The sequence below is a fragment of the Lentinus tigrinus genome, assembly GCF_003813185.1.
Source record: "Lentinus tigrinus ALCF2SS1-7 unplaced genomic scaffold L226scaffold_64, whole genome shotgun sequence".
Taxonomy (NCBI): domain Eukaryota; kingdom Fungi; phylum Basidiomycota; class Agaricomycetes; order Polyporales; family Polyporaceae; genus Lentinus; species Lentinus tigrinus.
Window position 1 is genome coordinate 16,893 of NW_027137973.1, and position 17,216 is coordinate 34,108.

Here is a 17,216-nt window from a genome sequence, read left to right on the forward strand (position 1 = left end):
AACTTCGCAGGTACGAGAGTCGTCGCCCGAGCTCGATATACAATATAGCTATTTTGTCTGCGGTTGTGGAGAGTTCCGGTATCATCCTCGAGTCGGCCGCATTTAAGGTCTCGACGAAGAGTCGGTTGCTTTAGAAGAAGTGACCCCTTTCAGTCAGCTACAGATGTAGGCTGGCATTGACATCAAGCAAGTACTCACAGGATACGTATCGACAAGCTGAGGGAGGAGGTCCTCGGCTTCTAGGGGTGGCGATCCGTCACTCAGGCCAAGGACGTACCGGCAGCTCACTCTCAGCTCTACCAAGCCGTCGAGAAACTGTTTGACTGAGGCGGTTGGCATGTAATTGCTGACGAGAAGTAGTCGGAGGGAGTGCGATGACTTTGATGACTGCAGCGCTACAGCCTTCGACGCGCTCCGACCTGCCCTGAAGATCATCAGTATCTCAATTGCTGGGTAAGTAGTTGTTAGTTACTTGGTACTTGGTAAGGAACCCACTACAACCTCATTGTAAGGGTGCTTACTTACCCGGGCTTAACGCGACAACTCAACTATGTAGTCTCTTCTCTCGTTGCTCTCTCCGTTCAGGCTTGTCGGTCCACTGCACACCTCTCGCATATCCTTTCAGTGTGCCGCCGCGACGTTGATAAATTATATCATGTTTGCGCTGTCCTCGTCTTCATCCACGCCCCCTAAGTACAAATTGCGGCCGCTAGGAGCGTCTCCTCTTCGAGAGATGTGAACGAGGACTCAGCCAAGTCTAGATCGAGCGTCGAATGCGCAAGCAATGCCGTATTAAGTATCCTCGCGGCCCAGGACGCGAATATGTATGATAATGTTTTCCTTAGGCGCGACGCGACGGTCCAAAACGGCGGAGAGGTTACGAGCGTGCAGACAAGTATGGTGCGTCTGGTATTTTCCTCTTGCATCACCTATATCTCATCCTCGAACATACAGCAGTAGACTTGATACCGGCATGTCAACGATTTCGCGTAACAATGCTCGTGAAGTATCCATTCTATCCACTACGACTTGTCGGAGCTCCTCCCCCTTCGCTGTCAAATTATTACAACTTTTCGCCGCATGTCGGTGTCGTCTATGAGCTGTGAAGTACACTCCGGGAGTTACGCAGGCGCGTTTACTACCTTGAGTACTCGCGGCGACGCCTTTCCATCTCCCCAGCGCCTCCGCGCGCTTCCATACTCCCGCATCCGATCATTTGCTGCAACGGCCCTGGACACGAGTCCAAATTCCTTGTGCTTCGCAAGTACAACAAGCAACCACTTCTGGACTGCCGGTTTCAGGCTGTCGCAGACACGCCGAGGAGCTGGTTCATGCTGATCGGCGCTTACTCTAACCTAACTTCGCGCCTCGTATCTGAATCTTTGTGCACCGTCGTGTTGCCCCCGCGAAATTGCTTGACGCCTGGAGCACTGAAGATGACTCCGGAATGAAAATGACATTGGTGGGTCCAGTACGAGCCCATACCTGATCTGCAACGTGCTAACGCCTACTACTTAAGTGACGTCGTAAAAGCTCTGACGTGTCCCGATGACATCGGTGATAACCCTGAGTACTCTGCAGACACCACATGTTCTGATGGACGTGTCTGCAGAGCTTGTAGAGCGCATCATGGCTGCAGAGAACCGCGGTGAGTGTCACGAATGCTCGCATGCATAGCCCGGTGACACTGACTGATATCTGTGATGTGTGCAGTGCTCGCGTGAAACAACCTGTTACATTCCCTCGGATTCTTGAGACACCTGACAGCATTCTGAGAAATACATGCCGCTACGCCGGCTCTCGTATGCAGCATGCAGTCGAGCTACCGAAGCAGTGGGATGTTGGGTCAGGCTTGGCCGGTAGAAGAATTTACGTATCCGCACGAGTCCGACGCAGTACGCAGTCATTGGAGAGCTTCATGGGTCTCACTCGGGCATCAGGAGAGTTTATCTCCGGTTGTGAGACTGTTCAAGTGATCCTTCGGAGTTCGTGGGTAAGCATCATATCGCAGATATAAGATAAGTATCAGTCGTCGCTGATCTTCACTGTCTCACTGTCTGCCATGACACTCTTTCCCAACATCCTTACGCCCCAGGGCGTGAACGTTCCAACGTTCTCGCCTCCACCACTGGATGGCTCTATGATCCTTCCTGAGTGGGTGCCGCACCATGCTAAGCATAGTCCGCGGCATCCCTTCGTCGTGTATGCCGACGAGAACGGCGAAAATCAAACAGTGTATTACCCGCAGGTCTGGCGAGCCGTGAAGAATGCGAAGTTCCAATTGTCTCGTCAAGGAATCGGACGGATCCCGCCTTCGTCCGATGCGCCTGCGCAAGCTCAAGAGCGTCCAGTCATCGGTATTCTCGCCGTTTCCGGTGCGTTGTCAGCTTGTTGCTAGCATGTACTGCTTGAAGCTCGGCTCATCATGTTTATGCAGACTCTCTATCCTGCATAGCCTTGATCTGGGCGATCATGGGTGGTGGTGACATACCATTCCCAATCTCAACCCGCAACTCTGCCATGGCTGTAGCACATTTACTCAAGCAGACCGGTATACGGCAGCTGATTGTCAGCAGCGATCCTGCGATGCAGAGGCTCGCACATGAGGCTATCGAGCTTTGCGCCGCCGACGGAGTGCAAGTGAAGACCTTCCCGATGCCCACCTTCGAAGACCTCTATCACAAGGATGAGGGCTTTGACTTCGAGATTCAGAAGGCGCGACTGGAAGACGTTGCGATGATCTTACATTCCTCAGGTTCGTACAAGAAACCCGTTCTTTAGTACAGACTGCTGATACCGACATAGGATCAACGGCTTTCCCCAAGCCCATCCGTCTGACGCATCACAGGGCATTGGAATGGGCCACTGTGCCTTGTAAGGTCATTTTATCGCTGGGGTGCTTCTAGTATTGATATTCTACGCAGATTACGGTGAGCTGGATATGTGTGGGTCGCGCATGGCCTCCCATGCTCTCCCGCTGTTTCGTAAGTAGTACCAAGTTCCTACACCGCAGCATCTAACCGAAACTTATCCTTCTATAGACGCTATGGGCATTGCCGGGTACAAGTGGGCGGTGAGCTGATATTTGTGCTACATCATCTTCCGCTCGCTCATATGAATGCTGCAGCTTTCGTCCGGCCTTACTGTAGCATGCTTCAGACCGACCCTTCCTCCCGTTATTCCTACTCCGGACTCGTTGCTCGACGGTATCATCTCGTGCAAGTGTGACGCGGCGTTTTCCGTTCCGTCTATGATTGAGGCAAGCATCTCTCAGTTGTTAGGCGTAACTTCGTACTGATACTGCTTACAGGCATGGTCTCAGACCCTCAAGGACCACAAGGTCTTGACCGACTTGAAAATATTGGTCAGTCTCTAGACCACGAAGTTACGCTCGTTTGTTCTATTAACGAGCTATGGCGTGCAGTTGTACGCGGGTGCCCCCCTGAGCAAGGCGGTCGGCGACAAGCTCGCTCGTGCCGGAGCCAACCTTGTACCTCTGTACGGCTCGTGAGTACTTGCAGATATTGCCTTTCAGCTCGCAGAGCTAACGTGTAGATATGTTTCGTCAGAACCGAAGCAAGTATCGTGAGCTTCGGTATCTACGACCGTGCGAGGGGCCGCCGTGCGCCGGAGTTGTGGGACTGGTTCCACTTCACTCCTCGTGGAAAGGTGCACATGGTACCGTACGATGACGAGGAACGGCTCTACGAATGCGTTCTCTTGGTTCGTCGCTCTTGTTACCACTATTCTGTACTCGGCCTGATGGTGCTTGATGCCCCGTATTGTGTAGGAAACCCCGGATAACCATCCCAGCGTCATCACCACGACTATCGATGGGTTTCCCGCCTTTGAAACGAAGGATCTCTTGCAGCGGCATCCAGAAGACCCCACCTTGTGGTGCGTCTATGGGAGAGCTGATGATCAGCTTATACTATCCACCGGCGAGAAGGTACGTACTGCCACAGGCTCGCACATGTCAGCTTCATTTCAACGAAATGCGTCTTGTTCATGCAGACGAACCCCGGCCCGTTGGGTGAGTTGTTGACATGCTTTTTAATATACACAGCTGACCCAGCGCGCCAGAGGCTATCATGATGCAAGACCCCAATATCCTCGCAGTGGTCATGTTCGGACGTGGCAGACTCCAGAACGGGGTCCTTGTACAACCCAAGCAATCGTTTGACCCAGAAGACGAGGACAAGCTCGCCGAGTTCCGCAACAAGATCTGGTACGTCCGTGCCGTCCATCACGTGGACAATTGAGTTTTCAGACTCACCCGCCGTACTATAGGCCTACAATGGAGAAAGTCAACCATTATGCTCCCGCTCACTCTCGCATCTTCAAAGAGGTACGCACTCCCTCTTCGGCTAGAAGTTGACTTTCCATCAACATAGATCTTCCGTCTCCAGTTGGTCCTCGTTACCTCCCCGTCCAAGCCCTTCGAATTCACTGCGAAGGGCACACCGCGTCGTCAGGCCTGCATCACCGCATACTCTGATGAAATCGATGACGTATATAGGAAGATGGAGGAGTCTTCCCAGACTGACATTGCTCCTCCGGAGGAGTGGACGCGAGAGTCGGTGCAGCGCTACATTCGCACCATCGTCGACAAGGTCATGAGCGCTCCTGTTCGCGACGATGATGACCTCTTCCAGAATGGCTGCGATAGGTGGGTCCTACACACTGGTCCCTCAGGAAAGAAGTAACGTCATGTTGACTTGCTCACTATTGCGCCTTGTAGTTTGCAGTCAACCTGGATCCGGAACACGATCCTGCATGGGTTCCGCAAGTCTGCTCGCTTGCCGACTCACGACATCCCGCTGACGTTCGTGTACTCCCACCCGACGATCCGCGAGCTCGCCGATTACGTTTACGGCCTCGTTACGGAGAAGGGATCGGCATTAGAAGGCCAGGATGCTCTCAATGCGAGGGTGACGGCCATGCGTAAAATGGTTGAGAAGTATAAGCTGTACTCGGCACCCTCTTCGGAGACCCAGGCCGCAAGCAACTCCGATAAGAAACGCTCTGGAGAGGGCCGAACAGTCCTTCTCACGGGAACGACTGGACGATTCGGCTCCCACATCCTGGCGCAATTGTTGCAGAAGCCCGACGTTGTGAAGGTGTACGCTCTCAACCGAGAGAAGTCCGGATCGGACGCGGCGCTGGCGGCGAGGCAGCGGGAACAGTTCAAGCTCTTCGGCCTCGACGTCGGGCTGCTCTCGTCCGAAAAGGTTGTCTTTTGTGCGGCGGAGTTCGACAAGGAGAATTTGGGTCTGAAGGAAGCGCAGTATCGGGAGGTGGGTCGAGAGGTGCTTTCGGAAGCGGATCATGGCTTACCGATACTTTTTCCGGGCAACAGCTCTGTGCGAACGTGGATACCATCATACACAACGGTGCGCCCAGAGTTGGTGAACCTCAACTACGTACTAAGTCGTTTGATTGCAGCCTGGCGAGTGGACTTCAATCTCACTCTGCCATCCTTCGAGCCTCTCCTTGCTGGGGTACTCAATCTCCTCAAGCTCTGCCAGCAAACCAAGCAGAATGGCCGAGCCCCTCACTTTGCGTTCATCAGCTCGATATCTGTCTTCCACGGTACGTCATAACACTCTTCTCCCATTGTCCTCTGTGTGCTGATCGCAACGGATCTCAGGTTACTCCGGCTCGGGCCTTGCACCCGAAGCACCCATCGATGACCCCCGATGGGCCGCCGGCGCGGGCTACAGCGAGGGCAAATGGGTGGCGGAGCAACTCGTCGCAAGTGCGTCTAATGTTGGCATCGACGGCACGGTAGTGCGCGTCGGTCAGTTGAGCGGTGATACACGTATCGGAGGGTGGAGTCCGCAAGAATGGGTGCCGGCGCTGGTGGGCGTAAGCCAGAAGATAGGCTGCATTCCTTCACGCAAGGAGGTAAGTGGGTGGGATCCGCGTTTCATGCTAGTTGTGCGTTGTGTTTGTGGACGATGGACTGATGCACTTCTCTCGCGCAGAATTTGACCTGGCTCCCGGTCGATACGGCGGCTGCGGCACTCCTCGAGACGCTCGAACAGGATGAGACCTCCAACTCCGAGCACGCTCGCACCGGATACGCGCACCTAGTCTGCCCGACCCCTACTCCATGGGATGCGGTTTTCGGCGCATATGCGAAACGGTTGGGGCTCCCGCTCGTGCCATTCAAGGAATGGGTCCAGCGCCTTGAGTCGTTCGCGCGTTCGGGCACTGATGCGGCTGCCCGAAGCCAGGACGCTGGTGCGGGCCTGCACCTCCTAGAATTCTTCACGAAGGGCTTAGAAACTGGTCTGGAGGACAAATTGTCGACAGAGAAGACCGCGGCGCGCTCGCAGGTGCTGGCTGCCGCAAAACCGGTCGATGAGACGAACGTGGACCGGAATTTGCAGTACTGGGAGACCATCGATTTCTTGCGGATTAACCCTCAGTCTTAGAGTACCTTTACATTTTCTTATCGAAAGTGAAACATTACAAGTGTAACAATAACAACGATCTTGTTTCGGACGTTCCGCCCGATGACCAGCATGAGTCCGGACTCATCGCTGGCGCTTATATCTGACATCTTTGTTTCGAACCTCAACGTCGTCGCCAGACGGTTCCAAGCTCTCGTTCTGGCCGACAGAATGCAGGTCATCGTAATGAGTAAGTTTGAGAAGCGTCTGAGAATACCCGCTATCGCTTACAGCTCGTCTAGAACCAACATATGCAAGCATGGCCTCCAACAACTCGTCGGATTATGCCACTGCGCTATCGTAAGGCGAACATGGTCTGTTCCATGCCAGATATCACCTGGTGTTACGGGGTATTGAGTGTAGTCTTAGATTTGATACTCAAGGTCTTTGTTATGCTCCGTGGCTCCCACCTAACGGCTGCCATGAATCCGAGTGAGTTCCTATCGTGCTCATCAAGCTTCCGCTAGATACCTGCGTTACGCATGCTGTCATCAGGGGTACGAGATCTATCGTGACGAGGAAGCATACATCGCACTGGAATATCCCAGGCGGAAAGGTTCGGTAGGTGTATGCGTCACAGTTCAAGCGACCCTCCAGTTGTTCACACAGAAGTTACTCGCCGGTTACTCGCATCCCATCCAATTCGGTTCTATCGCAACACCACCTTGCCGACTCGGGCTGTGCGGTTGGAATTCGAACGGCCTATGGACCATGCCATGCATCCCACGACGTAGTTGGGATTACACTCTTGAAGAACCTAAACAGATCTCACCCACCCAAGTAAGGTCATATCGGAAAACCTCAAGCATGAACTAACAATATGGGCGTCGACAGAACATAGACCGCCCGTGGAAGTGAATGTCCGAAAAATCACCACTTTGAGACTATCTAGCCTCTAATTCGCTGACCTCTCTGTCTAGACCGAAGCTGCGGGTTCCGTAGCTGTGCGTTCCGCGCAGCTTCTGACCGGCCTGTCTGCTCGCGAAGTGAGATGGAGAAGTACGCCATTTTACATGTTCATGCCTTCGTTGTATTCATGCTGACCGCGAACCCATCAGCAAGACGAGCATCTCCGCGTTGCGCGCGCATCTCAGCATTGCATCCGTCACCCTTTTTGGCGGGCAGACGCTGCCACACGCCAGGATTGACAAGTCACAACGGGCTCGGCCGCTCCGGTGAAACGCAAACCTACGCCCAAACTCTGCAGCGCCCTGTGCCGCAATGGGACCGGCACTCCCACCGGTATGTGACATGGAGCCGTCCTGCTGCTTCGCGAAGCCTCCCTCGTATCACCTGCTCGGAGATCCGTTGTTCTTCGTTGGTTCGCCTCTCCCCTGAGCTCCTGAACGTGCTCGTGCTTCCGGCCGTCAAGCGCGGTGCTGCTCACCATGCGTCGCTTAGATCGGCATCGATAACCCTGAACCTCGTTGCTGCCTATTTGGGTCCTCTCGACGGCGTCGCGGGTCGCTGACTTGTTCACTTCCTTGATCTGTGTTCTGGTGGCTGACCTGATCGTTGCCCCTTGGTGTGGTCGCAGTTCGCCATACGAGGTCTGGAATTCGTCGTGTCCAGCTCCTGCTTAAACGGTCGCAAGGGATCGGCATCTCTTGTGATGTTGCGTTTTTAGATCTCCACGGCCTCTCTCGGTTTTGAAGTTTCCGACGGTTCAATGTGCTCAGTATCGAACACTAAGATTGACTGTCATGCCTTCCAAGTTCAACCCGGTGTCAAGCTTGACCAGTCCAAGAATTTGTCGCTCGATGATCTCTGGGGCACTAAGTTCTTGTCGCCGGACATGTACTGCACCTTCAGAGCTAGAGTGTACGTAAGACGGCCACTAGCGGGATTTGGCATGGGATCTGGAAGATCTCTCGTCGCTTAGCGTGGGGTAAGTGCATGATGATTGGTCGCTTATCATACATACCATATTCGCCAGCAACGTCGATGGAAAGCGTCGTAAACGTTCAGCGCCGCGACGTTGTCATGAGGGTCGTCCTCGGAGTCGCAAATCATCTGTCGACAGGCCGAAGCCTGATGCATAAGTCTCTAGTGACTTCATGTCATGCGCCATCTGGATTCTCGGGCGTGAGCCTTCTGGAGCGCATGAGAACATGACTGACAGCCATATATCACCGTGGGTTCTGTTCTGATACCTAGTCATTTTTGGCTTCGCTTCGTATCCCTTCGTCACCACTCATGGCCGCGGTCAAAGCGCTGGGACAATGCGGTGTGGTGAGGGGAGTCCGATGTACACTTCGCGCACTCTTTTGAGTCATTGGCGGTTTTGTCACAGATATGTTTCCTCCATCGGACAGAGGGTTCTGCATGATCTCTGTGGTCAGCATGCTTTGATCACCTTGCTATAACCGCCAGCGAAGCAGCATTCGGGGACCGCGAGCTCGGGTCGGACGTACTGAATGCTATCGGCTGCGCTTGCGCTTCAGAAGCTTCTTCACGAGGTCCCCATTTACGGCGGTCAAATCTTATTGCTACATATCAGAGGAAGCATCCGCGAAGAGCAGGGACGCCGTAGAGCCGCGCCGTGCTATATATTCGCCTCCGGACACCGCGGTGACCATCATCCCCTCCTCTCCCTTGCTCCCGTATCCTCTCTTCGCCTTCTTCATAGCGGTTTACCTACATCATCTAGCTCTATCATGTCTCTGAAGGACGCTCCCGGATTCTACAACCCCACCGTGCAGACTTGGCAAGGCGCCGACTGCAAGACGTTCAAGCGCCCAGATCTAGACACCAACCTCACCCTCCCCGAACTCTTCGAGTACCATGCAAAGCACAGTCCCGAACACGCTGTCTTCGTCTACGCGGACGATGATCAGCGGGAGCATATCATTCGCTTCCCCGAGGTCTACCGCGGTATCCGGAAGGCCGCGACCATCTCATCCGCACACTACAATCGTCTTGCGGATTACTACGCGAAGGCGCAGGTCGGCAAGAGCGAGGACGACCCCCCTGTCATCGGTATCCTTGCCACGGCAGGTGCGCGCACTTATCCCCATTGAGTACGCTGTACGTGCTGACCAGTCACCCGCGGTCACCGCGCTCGCGCCGCATGACAGACTCCATTTCTTTCTACACGCTCAAGGCCGGACTGATGTATCTCGGCTTGACGCCGTTCCCCATCTCTACGCGCAACTCGGCGATTGCTATCGCACACCTGGTTACGAAGACTGGTGTGAAGCAGATGTTCGTCAGTGCGGACCCCGCGATGCAGCGTCTCGCACACGAGGCGAATGAGTTGCTCGCGAAGGACGGGAATGAGTTCGAGTTTCTTCCGATGCCGACATTCGAGGACATGTACGGCCCTGGTGGCGATGACGCGCTCGTCCCTATGGGCAAGGTCAGTCCGAACAAGACTGCAATCATCATCCATTCGTCTGGTGAGTCCCTCGTTCTGCGCCGCGCCGAGGAAATAGAGTCCAGCACACGGGGCATCCATGCGCTTGATCATCCGTGCTGAAAGGAGATGAATGTAGGATCTACGGCCTTCCCGAAGCCGATCAAGTTCCTCGACAAGAACTTCAGGAAGTGGGGCCCTTTTGTTTGTAAGTGACACGCGTCTCGATGGATCCTCAACATCTGACGAGCAACATCAATGCAGACTATGGCGACGTTGACTTCTGTGGCATCCGCGTGGGTGGACAGGCGAACCCTATGTTCCGTATGTGGTTACATATGTCCCACCATGCAGGACTTCGGACGCTCATCTACCTTTTCTTTAGACGTGATGGGTTCGTTGATGATGTGTTGGACGGTGAGTTTGTCTTCTGTCACGCATGTGCAGTTGAACTGATCCGCCGTTCTAGGTCTACGTCGGGGTGACATGGTCGATGTTCAAGCCTTGCACGCCTCCGATCTTGGCCACACCGGACGTGTTCCTCGATTCCATCGTTGCGACTCGGACCGAGATTGTCTATTGTGTGCCCGCCTTCATCGAGGTGCGTTCAAATCGTAGTAGATGCATCTGGATGTCCGACTGAAAGGTCATATGAAGTCTTGGGCGCGAAACCCAGACAACATGCCGCGTATCAAGACCATGCGTGCTATGGTGAGCATAGCTCTGCTTCCTCCTTTGCGGCAACATGTTCATGACTGTCTGCAGATCTATGCCGGCGCTCCCATGAACAAACAGATTGGTGATCGCCTCGCGGCCGAGGACATTGCTCTTATTCCCTTCTATGGCTCGTACGTATCTATCCTTATTTCCTACGATACCAGTCTCTTTCCTTCATTCCTACCCCCTCGGTGCTTGGTATGGTTTTTTTTGACTAATGCGCCTTGTTTCATTGAGGACGGAGATTGGCGCTGTTGTCCGCCTCATCCCCGAGCCGAAGACGATGGAGAAGTCAGAGTGGGACTACTTCCAGATCTCCCCGCACATCGACATCAGATTGCTTCCTCAGGAGGGCCAACCGAACATCTTCGAGCCTGTCGCGTTCGTACGTGTCGTCTCGTGCTCTTCTGCAATGAATCAGGCTGACCGCCCTCGTAGGACTCGCCGACATTCACACCCAACGTCTTCAACTCGGTCATTGATGGTCGTCCTGCGTATTCGACGAGCGATTTGCTTGAACGGCATCCAACGAAGCATCACCTCTTCCGCGTCTTCGGGCGTTCTGACGATCAGCTCATGCTCTCCACCGGCGAGAAGACGAACCCCGCGCCGCTTGGTAAGATATTCACTTTCAGTCTCGTGAATCGAACTCGTCGCCTGATTGCGTCACTTGCAGAGGCTATCCTGCTCCAGGACCCGAATGTCCACGCCTGTCTTATGTTCGGTCGTGGACGATTCCAGAACGGTATCCTGATCCAACCCAAGGAGCCTTTCGACCCAAGTGATGAGGCTGTGCTCGAAGACTACAGGAACAAGATCTGGTGCGTATTGAATATCGGATACCTTTCCACGCTATCTGTTACTCACAGGAGGCTCTAGGTCGTCAATCGAGAAAATGAATGCGTATGCTCCGTCGCACTCCCGTGTGTTCAAGGAGATGATCATGGTCACGAACCCGAACAAGCCCCTTGAGTACACTGCAAAGGGAACTCCCCGTCGCCAGGTCTGCATTGCGGCCTACGCCGACGAGATTGACGCGCTCTACAAGAGGGTCGAGGAGTCGTCTCAAGTTGACCTCCCACCTCCCAGGGACTGGGCACCCGAGACTGTTAAGGAGTACGTCGGGGCACTGGTTAGGAAGGTTATGGAGAATAACTCTATCAAGGACGAGGATGACATCTTCCAACAAGGCTGTGATAGGTATGACATTTCCAGTTTTCGAGCTGATGCCTTGCTGACACCGTCTTAGTCTTCAGGCGACCTGGATCCGCAACACTATCACCCACGCGCTCCGCTCTGCCTCCAGTGTCAACATCCACGAAATCCCCACTAACTTCGTCTACGCCAATCACACCATCAACGCGCTCGCAGCTTACATCTCTGCGATCTACTCGGGCAAGTCTATCGACAAGGATGCGGAGCGCGCTGCCTCGATCCAGCGCATGCGGGCCCTCCTCGAGAAGTACAGCGCGGGCTTGGAGCGGCGCTTCCCCGAGAAGGCCGCCAACGGTCATGCGAACGGGCACGCCAATGGAGCGGCGGAAGTAGTCCTGGTCACAGGAACTACTGGTCGTCTGGGCTCTCATCTGCTCTCACAGCTCCTCCAGCGGCCAGACGTTGTTCGCGTCTACGCGTTGAACCGGGAGTCGTCAGGCTCCGTCGCTGCGCTCGAGAAGCGCTCTAGAGAGGCGTTTAAGCAGTGGGGTTTGGACGAGTCGCTCCTCAACGGCGGGAAGGTGTCCTTCCACGCTGTCGACCTTGCAAAGCCGAAGTTCGGCCTTAGCGAGGAACTGTACGATGAGGTGAGCCTCAAGCTCTCTGCGGCAATTTGTCAAGCTGACCCTCGGTCTAGATGAGGAGCAACGTTACCCAGGTCATCCACAACGGTGAGTCATCCTCCGATGTACGGGGGAATCTTCATCCTAACCCGTCTCCCTGTAGCATGGCGCGTGGATTTCAACGTCGCTCTCCCGTCTTTCGAGCCTCTTGTTGCTGGGGCCCGCAATATCCTCGATCTCGCGCTGAGCTCTCCGCTCCCAGGCGGACCACGCGCGCTCTTTGTCAGCTCGATCTCTTCACTGCGCAGTACGTATGCCGACACCTCCGCCGGGAGCGCTTGATTAACCTGTCATTGCAGACCACTCCGAGCCTACCCCTGCTGTCGAGACCATCGAAGTCGACCCGTCACTGGCATACGGGACTGGTTACAGTGAGAGCAAGTGGGTCACGGAGCAGCTGTTCGGGCGTGCCGCGCAGAAGGGCTTGAAGGCCACTTCGGTCCGAGTCGGCCAAGTGAGTGGTGACCAGCGCACGGGCGGGTGGAACACGACCGAGTGGGTCGCAGCTCTCGTTCGTGTCAGCCAGCGTCTTGGCTGCATCCCGTCGAAAGAGGAGGTACGTACTTGTACGTTGGGCCACCTTCCTTGCACGATTGCTCATCTGTACTGCGCAGGATCTTACGTGGGTGGCCGTCGACGTCGTGGCATCCACACTGCAGGACATGGTCGATTCTGGTGAGCCCGCGCTGCACCTGGTCGCACCTCGTCCTGTACAATGGAACGCAGTCTTCCTGCCCATTGGGGAGCGACTCGGGATCCCAGCTGTGCCATACTCCGAGTGGCTCGAGCGACTCGAGAAGTCCGCTGCGGCGGCTCGCGCGCGGCCGGGCGTTGAGCAGCACGATTCGGCGCACAACCTTATCGGATTCTTCAAGGCGGAGGGCATGGGTGGAGCCGCAGTTCCGCTGAGCACGGAGAAGGCCGTTCGCTGCTCGAAGGCCTTGGCGACTGCGCGTCCGATTGGCCGCGAGGATGCGCTGAAGTACGTGGAGTTCTGGTCGAAGGTCGGACACCTCAAGCAGACTGCGTGAGCGCTCGTTACTGTCATTTTTCGTAAGATCTTCTTGTTATCCTCGCTGTCGCGCATCTGAAGCTTTGGATACATGGTAGTCCCACATAGAATGTAACATATTCATAGCAACTTTAGACGTTTTGAAGCATTCATGAGCGGGGTGTTGCGCCTGTGTGTGATGAGTACGTTGACATGTCATTCAACAAGGGAACGATGAAACAACGTAGTAGGTGAGACTTGTTCAAGATCTCATAAGCAGTTAGGCCTTTCAGGCATCGGCGGCTTGGACTCGGCTATATAACATGCGGACAAGCCGCTGCTCGGTCGGAAGCGGCGCCACAACGTTGCAAGGCACTATGCATCGCCACCGCGAAACTTCGTGTATTCTTTCTCTACCGCCACGTCGTTCGGCCGCGATCCTACCATACTCAATTCGCATACACAATATACACAACAACAGATGGCTCTGCCCTCCCAAAAGCCTGAGCTAGTATGTGCAAGCCTTAGAAGTACTGTAGCATGATTGGATGTTAATCGCAATTCCTCACAGCCACTCAACGTCGTGGCGTCTTTGCGCGTCCACGGACTTGCGAAAGACAATGCCGGGCTCCCCGTTGTCATCGAGCTTCCTCTACAGCAGCCATGCGAACCCCCTGTCGAGGAGTTGGACCATTGTCCCCCAGCGCCCGCTCTCCCCCGGCCTCTGCCTCACCCTTCAAGCCCTCGCATCCAGCTCGATGTCGAGCTCGTTTGTCAGATCCCGATGTTAGGCGGCAGCGATGTCGGACTCGGAGACTCTGCTTACGAGGACGATGAGACCGAGGCCAAGGATTCGTATCATGATGACGAAATGGTCGAGGATCCCTACCAAAGGACTGACACTATGCTCTATTCTGTTCGCCCTCTCAACCCGGACCAGTATCCATATCACATCCCGCCCCTCGTCATCAAGGTTGCCGCTCAGCGAGAGGGCAGGCGCATATATGACGAAGCTAACATATACAATGTACTCGAGTCCGTTCAAGGACTGGTCGTCCCTCGTTGCTACGGATACTTCCGTGTTGCGGTGGATCAGTACGAGACGACTATCCTCCCTTGGAACCCCGAGTGTAGGTTCCCAAGGGATCCAGCTAGGTTCGACGTGTTCCGTATGCCACATCACTCGGCGAGTTTCAATATACTCCTGCTTGAGAAGGTCGGTGATCGCATACCGATTGGAAGCGTGCCTCGCAAGGAGCTCCGGTAAGCAAACAATGCCTCCCTATGGCATGGCTTCTATATGACTCGGCTGACTGACCTCTCGTTAGTGCTGAACTCCGCGCCATGTATGAGGAACTCGTCCAACTGGGTGTCGATCACTTCGACATCGATTATGCAAACGTCTTACTTGTGCCGGCGTCCCCTCCCGGTCTGGAAGGCAGATGCTCTGCCACGTTGAAGAGACCGTTCAAGTTCCGACTTATCGACTTTGAGCACGCCTTCAGGTCAAACAGAGGTGCATCCAGCATACGTAACTCGGCGGAGGGTTCCATAGAACTTATCTTAGGGGTGGCCTGCCGCTCTCGGAAGCATTAGCAGCAGAGGTGACTGCAGAGCCTCTTTGTTCTATGTCCAATGTTCAACGTCTAATGCAATGTTCAATGTTTATCCATGCGTCTACTCCCGTGCCCGCTCGCGAGTCCATGCCGCTGCAAATGTTGCGTTACCTCCATATGTCATGATGGCTTCAGCGCTGCACTATAACTGTTTTGCATATACTTCCTTTGTACCAGCTTCGTTGAAGGTATGTGTCACGTCACTAGATGGGTTCCATGTCTACCTGCGCGTTTGCACTTCTCGACGGCGACGACGTCTGCCGATTCTCTCGGTCCTCAGCGGCGTAGCACGTCCAAGGCCATGATTCCATCACTATGTCAATGAGACGTGCCTAGTTAGTGAACATTGTGAATCCTTCAGCATTGGGGTTGTGATTCTCATTGTGTTGTATCTATATTACAGCGCACAGCGCAACGCAGATTGCGACATCAATTACGATGCCATGAGACCCCAGATGAGGCCAGGAAGACGTTGTTTGATCAGCTTCCGCTGGTACAAGGGCGTCCTGGTCGTGATCTGTGCCCCTTCGAAATCGATGATCCTTAGTCCATAGACGCACTTCCCGCTGCTGCGGAAGGGTGACGGCAATCCAGGCAATCCCGGAGGTGATTCTGGTGCGTAGATCACGTTTGCTGGGCGGTAGTCGAAATGGTCGACATGCAGGCTCGAGAGATCATGATACATGCGTCGCAAATCGACTCTACAGGCACAGAGATGATGTCAGTCAATAGTCACGTCCGAGTCAGCGGGGACGATGCAGAGGGAACGGGACGTACATGAGCTTGTCGGACATCTGTCCAGGAGGGAGATGTTTGCCAACCTTCTCGAGTAGCAAGACGTCCATCCGCGTGCAGGGAGGAGGTCCTTCCGGAGCTGGCATTACATCCGACCCGTCCTCAGGAAACGGGCAGTCTTCGTAATCATCATAGATCACAGGCTTCGAGGTCGGAACGCGAGTCCACTCAGAGCGTGGGTTTGCCACGTGGAAGTACCCGTAGAACCTCGGTGCAACGACTCCTTGAAGCGTCCTGATGTGTTCGTACATCGCAGCCTCCTTCGGCAGGAGTTGCCCGGCCTCGTCAGTCTGAGCTACTTTGATGACCAGCGGCGGGATGTAGAAAGTATCAGGCTCGGATCTGATAACCTTGACGTCGTACACGGCGTGCCGTTCGTCGAACGAGATCAGTTCACCCACTTGCAGACGCAGCTGGACGAGCGGTTGATCGGGGCCAGGAGGGACAGGCTGGTTAGCTTGAGGCATGTCGGGGACGAGGTAGTACCCGATGTAGCCATCCGGCACGTCGCCATGGTGCTTCTGCCTCGGCTCTCCAGGACTGCCACGGGCCATGTTGAGAGTGACAACTTGACCGCCGTCGTCAATAGCGAGACCTTCTACGGTAAGAGCTGTCACGCAGTTTCCCTGTGAGTGCCAGCGGGTCAGAAACGAGTGGGATATCTGCCGGTTGCTTGCGACGTTCACTCACCGGCAGTGACTGTTGAATGGGCACCTGTGCGGAGGACATGAGTGGGCTGGAACAAGAGTTGCGTTGAAATGGATTGATGTGACTGAGGAGTGGGAGTGCACTTGAATATCGACGCTACTCGCTTAACGGAGGAGGTGTGATATACCAACAGGCACATACTGATTACACGTGGCACAGGTTGACTTCTCCAGCCTCCGCGCTCGGACTAGCACAGCCTCGAGGTTGTCCTGCCGTCGCAAGCTAAAGTGGTTCTCACGAACTGACCCTCTGTTAGGACAAGCAGAGGCTGAGAGGCTGTGGGCGTGGTCATGATTGATATGTGCCAAGAACCAAGTTGCGACGTTCCGAAGTAGCTGAAGGAAAAATAAAAATTGTATCAGTACTGATACGAGAGCTATCAGGTAGTGCGAGTGGTAGAATATTGCGCTATGCTTTATTCAGAAGTGTATACATGTTGGCTCTTGGTGCCGCCACTGCGCGCAGTCGTCGGTCTCGCTGATTCAGAGGACAAATCGCGCGATGCCTCATCGGTGACTCTCCAGCGATATCTTGTTGAGGCATTTAATGAAAAGTTTTGGACTTCAGAAGAGGAGCAGTGAATATCGATGTGCGGCAGAGCAAGCTCTGACCCGGGCCCGGCCTTGGAGCTTGAAGCTTGAAGCTTGAACTTGAAGAGCCCACCGAGAACGTTGTGCCAGCATGCTGAGAGGTTGTCGGAGCGCCGAAACCGCCACGACGTTGCAGTGCATCGCCACC

The 17,216-nt window shown here is 54.6% G+C and overlaps 4 protein-coding genes across 4 annotated transcripts; 3 read left to right on the forward strand and 1 right to left on the reverse strand.

Moving 5' to 3' along the window:
* Positions 1-2,051: 2,051 nt before the first annotated feature.
* On the forward strand, positions 2,052-6,539 carry L226DRAFT_495757 (acetyl-CoA synthetase-like protein). Its single transcript, XM_067677530.1, has 19 exons — positions 2,052-2,375; positions 2,438-2,755; positions 2,806-2,874; positions 2,925-2,984; positions 3,042-3,073; positions 3,128-3,259; positions 3,311-3,364; positions 3,425-3,507; positions 3,570-3,723; positions 3,791-3,949; positions 4,015-4,033; positions 4,084-4,228; positions 4,291-4,348; positions 4,410-4,669; positions 4,742-5,297; positions 5,360-5,393; positions 5,446-5,592; positions 5,651-5,907; positions 5,988-6,539. Exons 1-19 carry the CDS (start codon positions 2,063-2,065, stop codon positions 6,438-6,440), a joined length of 3,303 nt encoding a protein of 1,100 aa, XP_067528951.1. The 5' UTR covers positions 2,052-2,062; the 3' UTR covers positions 6,441-6,539.
* Positions 6,540-9,115: 2,576 nt separating this feature from the next.
* Positions 9,116-13,399, forward strand: L226DRAFT_576432 (acetyl-CoA synthetase-like protein; the record flags this gene model as incomplete). Its single annotated transcript, XM_067685354.1, has 17 exons — positions 9,116-9,455; positions 9,536-9,856; positions 9,953-10,021; positions 10,078-10,137; positions 10,199-10,230; positions 10,283-10,414; positions 10,471-10,524; positions 10,579-10,661; positions 10,768-10,915; positions 10,969-11,146; positions 11,207-11,351; positions 11,410-11,730; positions 11,780-12,332; positions 12,383-12,416; positions 12,472-12,615; positions 12,668-12,924; positions 12,983-13,399. The coding sequence occupies 17 exons, from the start codon at positions 9,116-9,118 to the stop codon at positions 13,397-13,399; spliced, it is 3,288 nt and encodes a 1,095-aa protein (XP_067528952.1).
* A 390-nt stretch (positions 13,400-13,789) lies between these two features.
* L226DRAFT_617546 (uncharacterized protein) lies at positions 13,790-14,955 on the forward strand (the record flags this gene model as incomplete). Its single annotated transcript, XM_067687050.1, has 3 exons — positions 13,790-13,870; positions 13,931-14,622; positions 14,688-14,955. The coding sequence occupies exons 1-3, from the start codon at positions 13,841-13,843 to the stop codon at positions 14,953-14,955; spliced, it is 990 nt and encodes a 329-aa protein (XP_067528953.1). The 5' UTR covers positions 13,790-13,840.
* A 453-nt stretch (positions 14,956-15,408) lies between these two features.
* L226DRAFT_601372 (uncharacterized protein) lies at positions 15,409-17,152 on the reverse strand (the record flags this gene model as incomplete). The annotated part of the gene is made up of 4 exons (XM_067685683.1): positions 16,725-17,152; positions 16,461-16,484; positions 15,753-16,380; positions 15,409-15,676 (listed from the first exon to the last, which is right to left on the reverse strand). The coding sequence occupies exons 1-4, from the start codon at positions 16,768-16,770 to the stop codon at positions 15,409-15,411; spliced, it is 966 nt and encodes a 321-aa protein (XP_067528954.1). The 5' UTR covers positions 16,771-17,152.
* Positions 17,153-17,216: the final 64 nt, after the last annotated feature.

Excerpts from the sequence above, each read along its gene's own strand:
- L226DRAFT_495757 (XM_067677530.1), top strand. The coding sequence starts at position 2,063 with ATGACACTCTTTCCCAACATCCTTACGCCCCAGGGCGTGAACGTTCCA. Across the intron at positions 4,670-4,741 it reads TTCCAGAATGGCTGCGATAG|TTTGCAGTCAACCTGGATCC; the intron begins GTGGGTCCTACA and ends TGCGCCTTGTAG. Across the intron at positions 5,394-5,445 it reads GGATACCATCATACACAACG|CCTGGCGAGTGGACTTCAAT; the intron begins GTGCGCCCAGAG and ends GTTTGATTGCAG.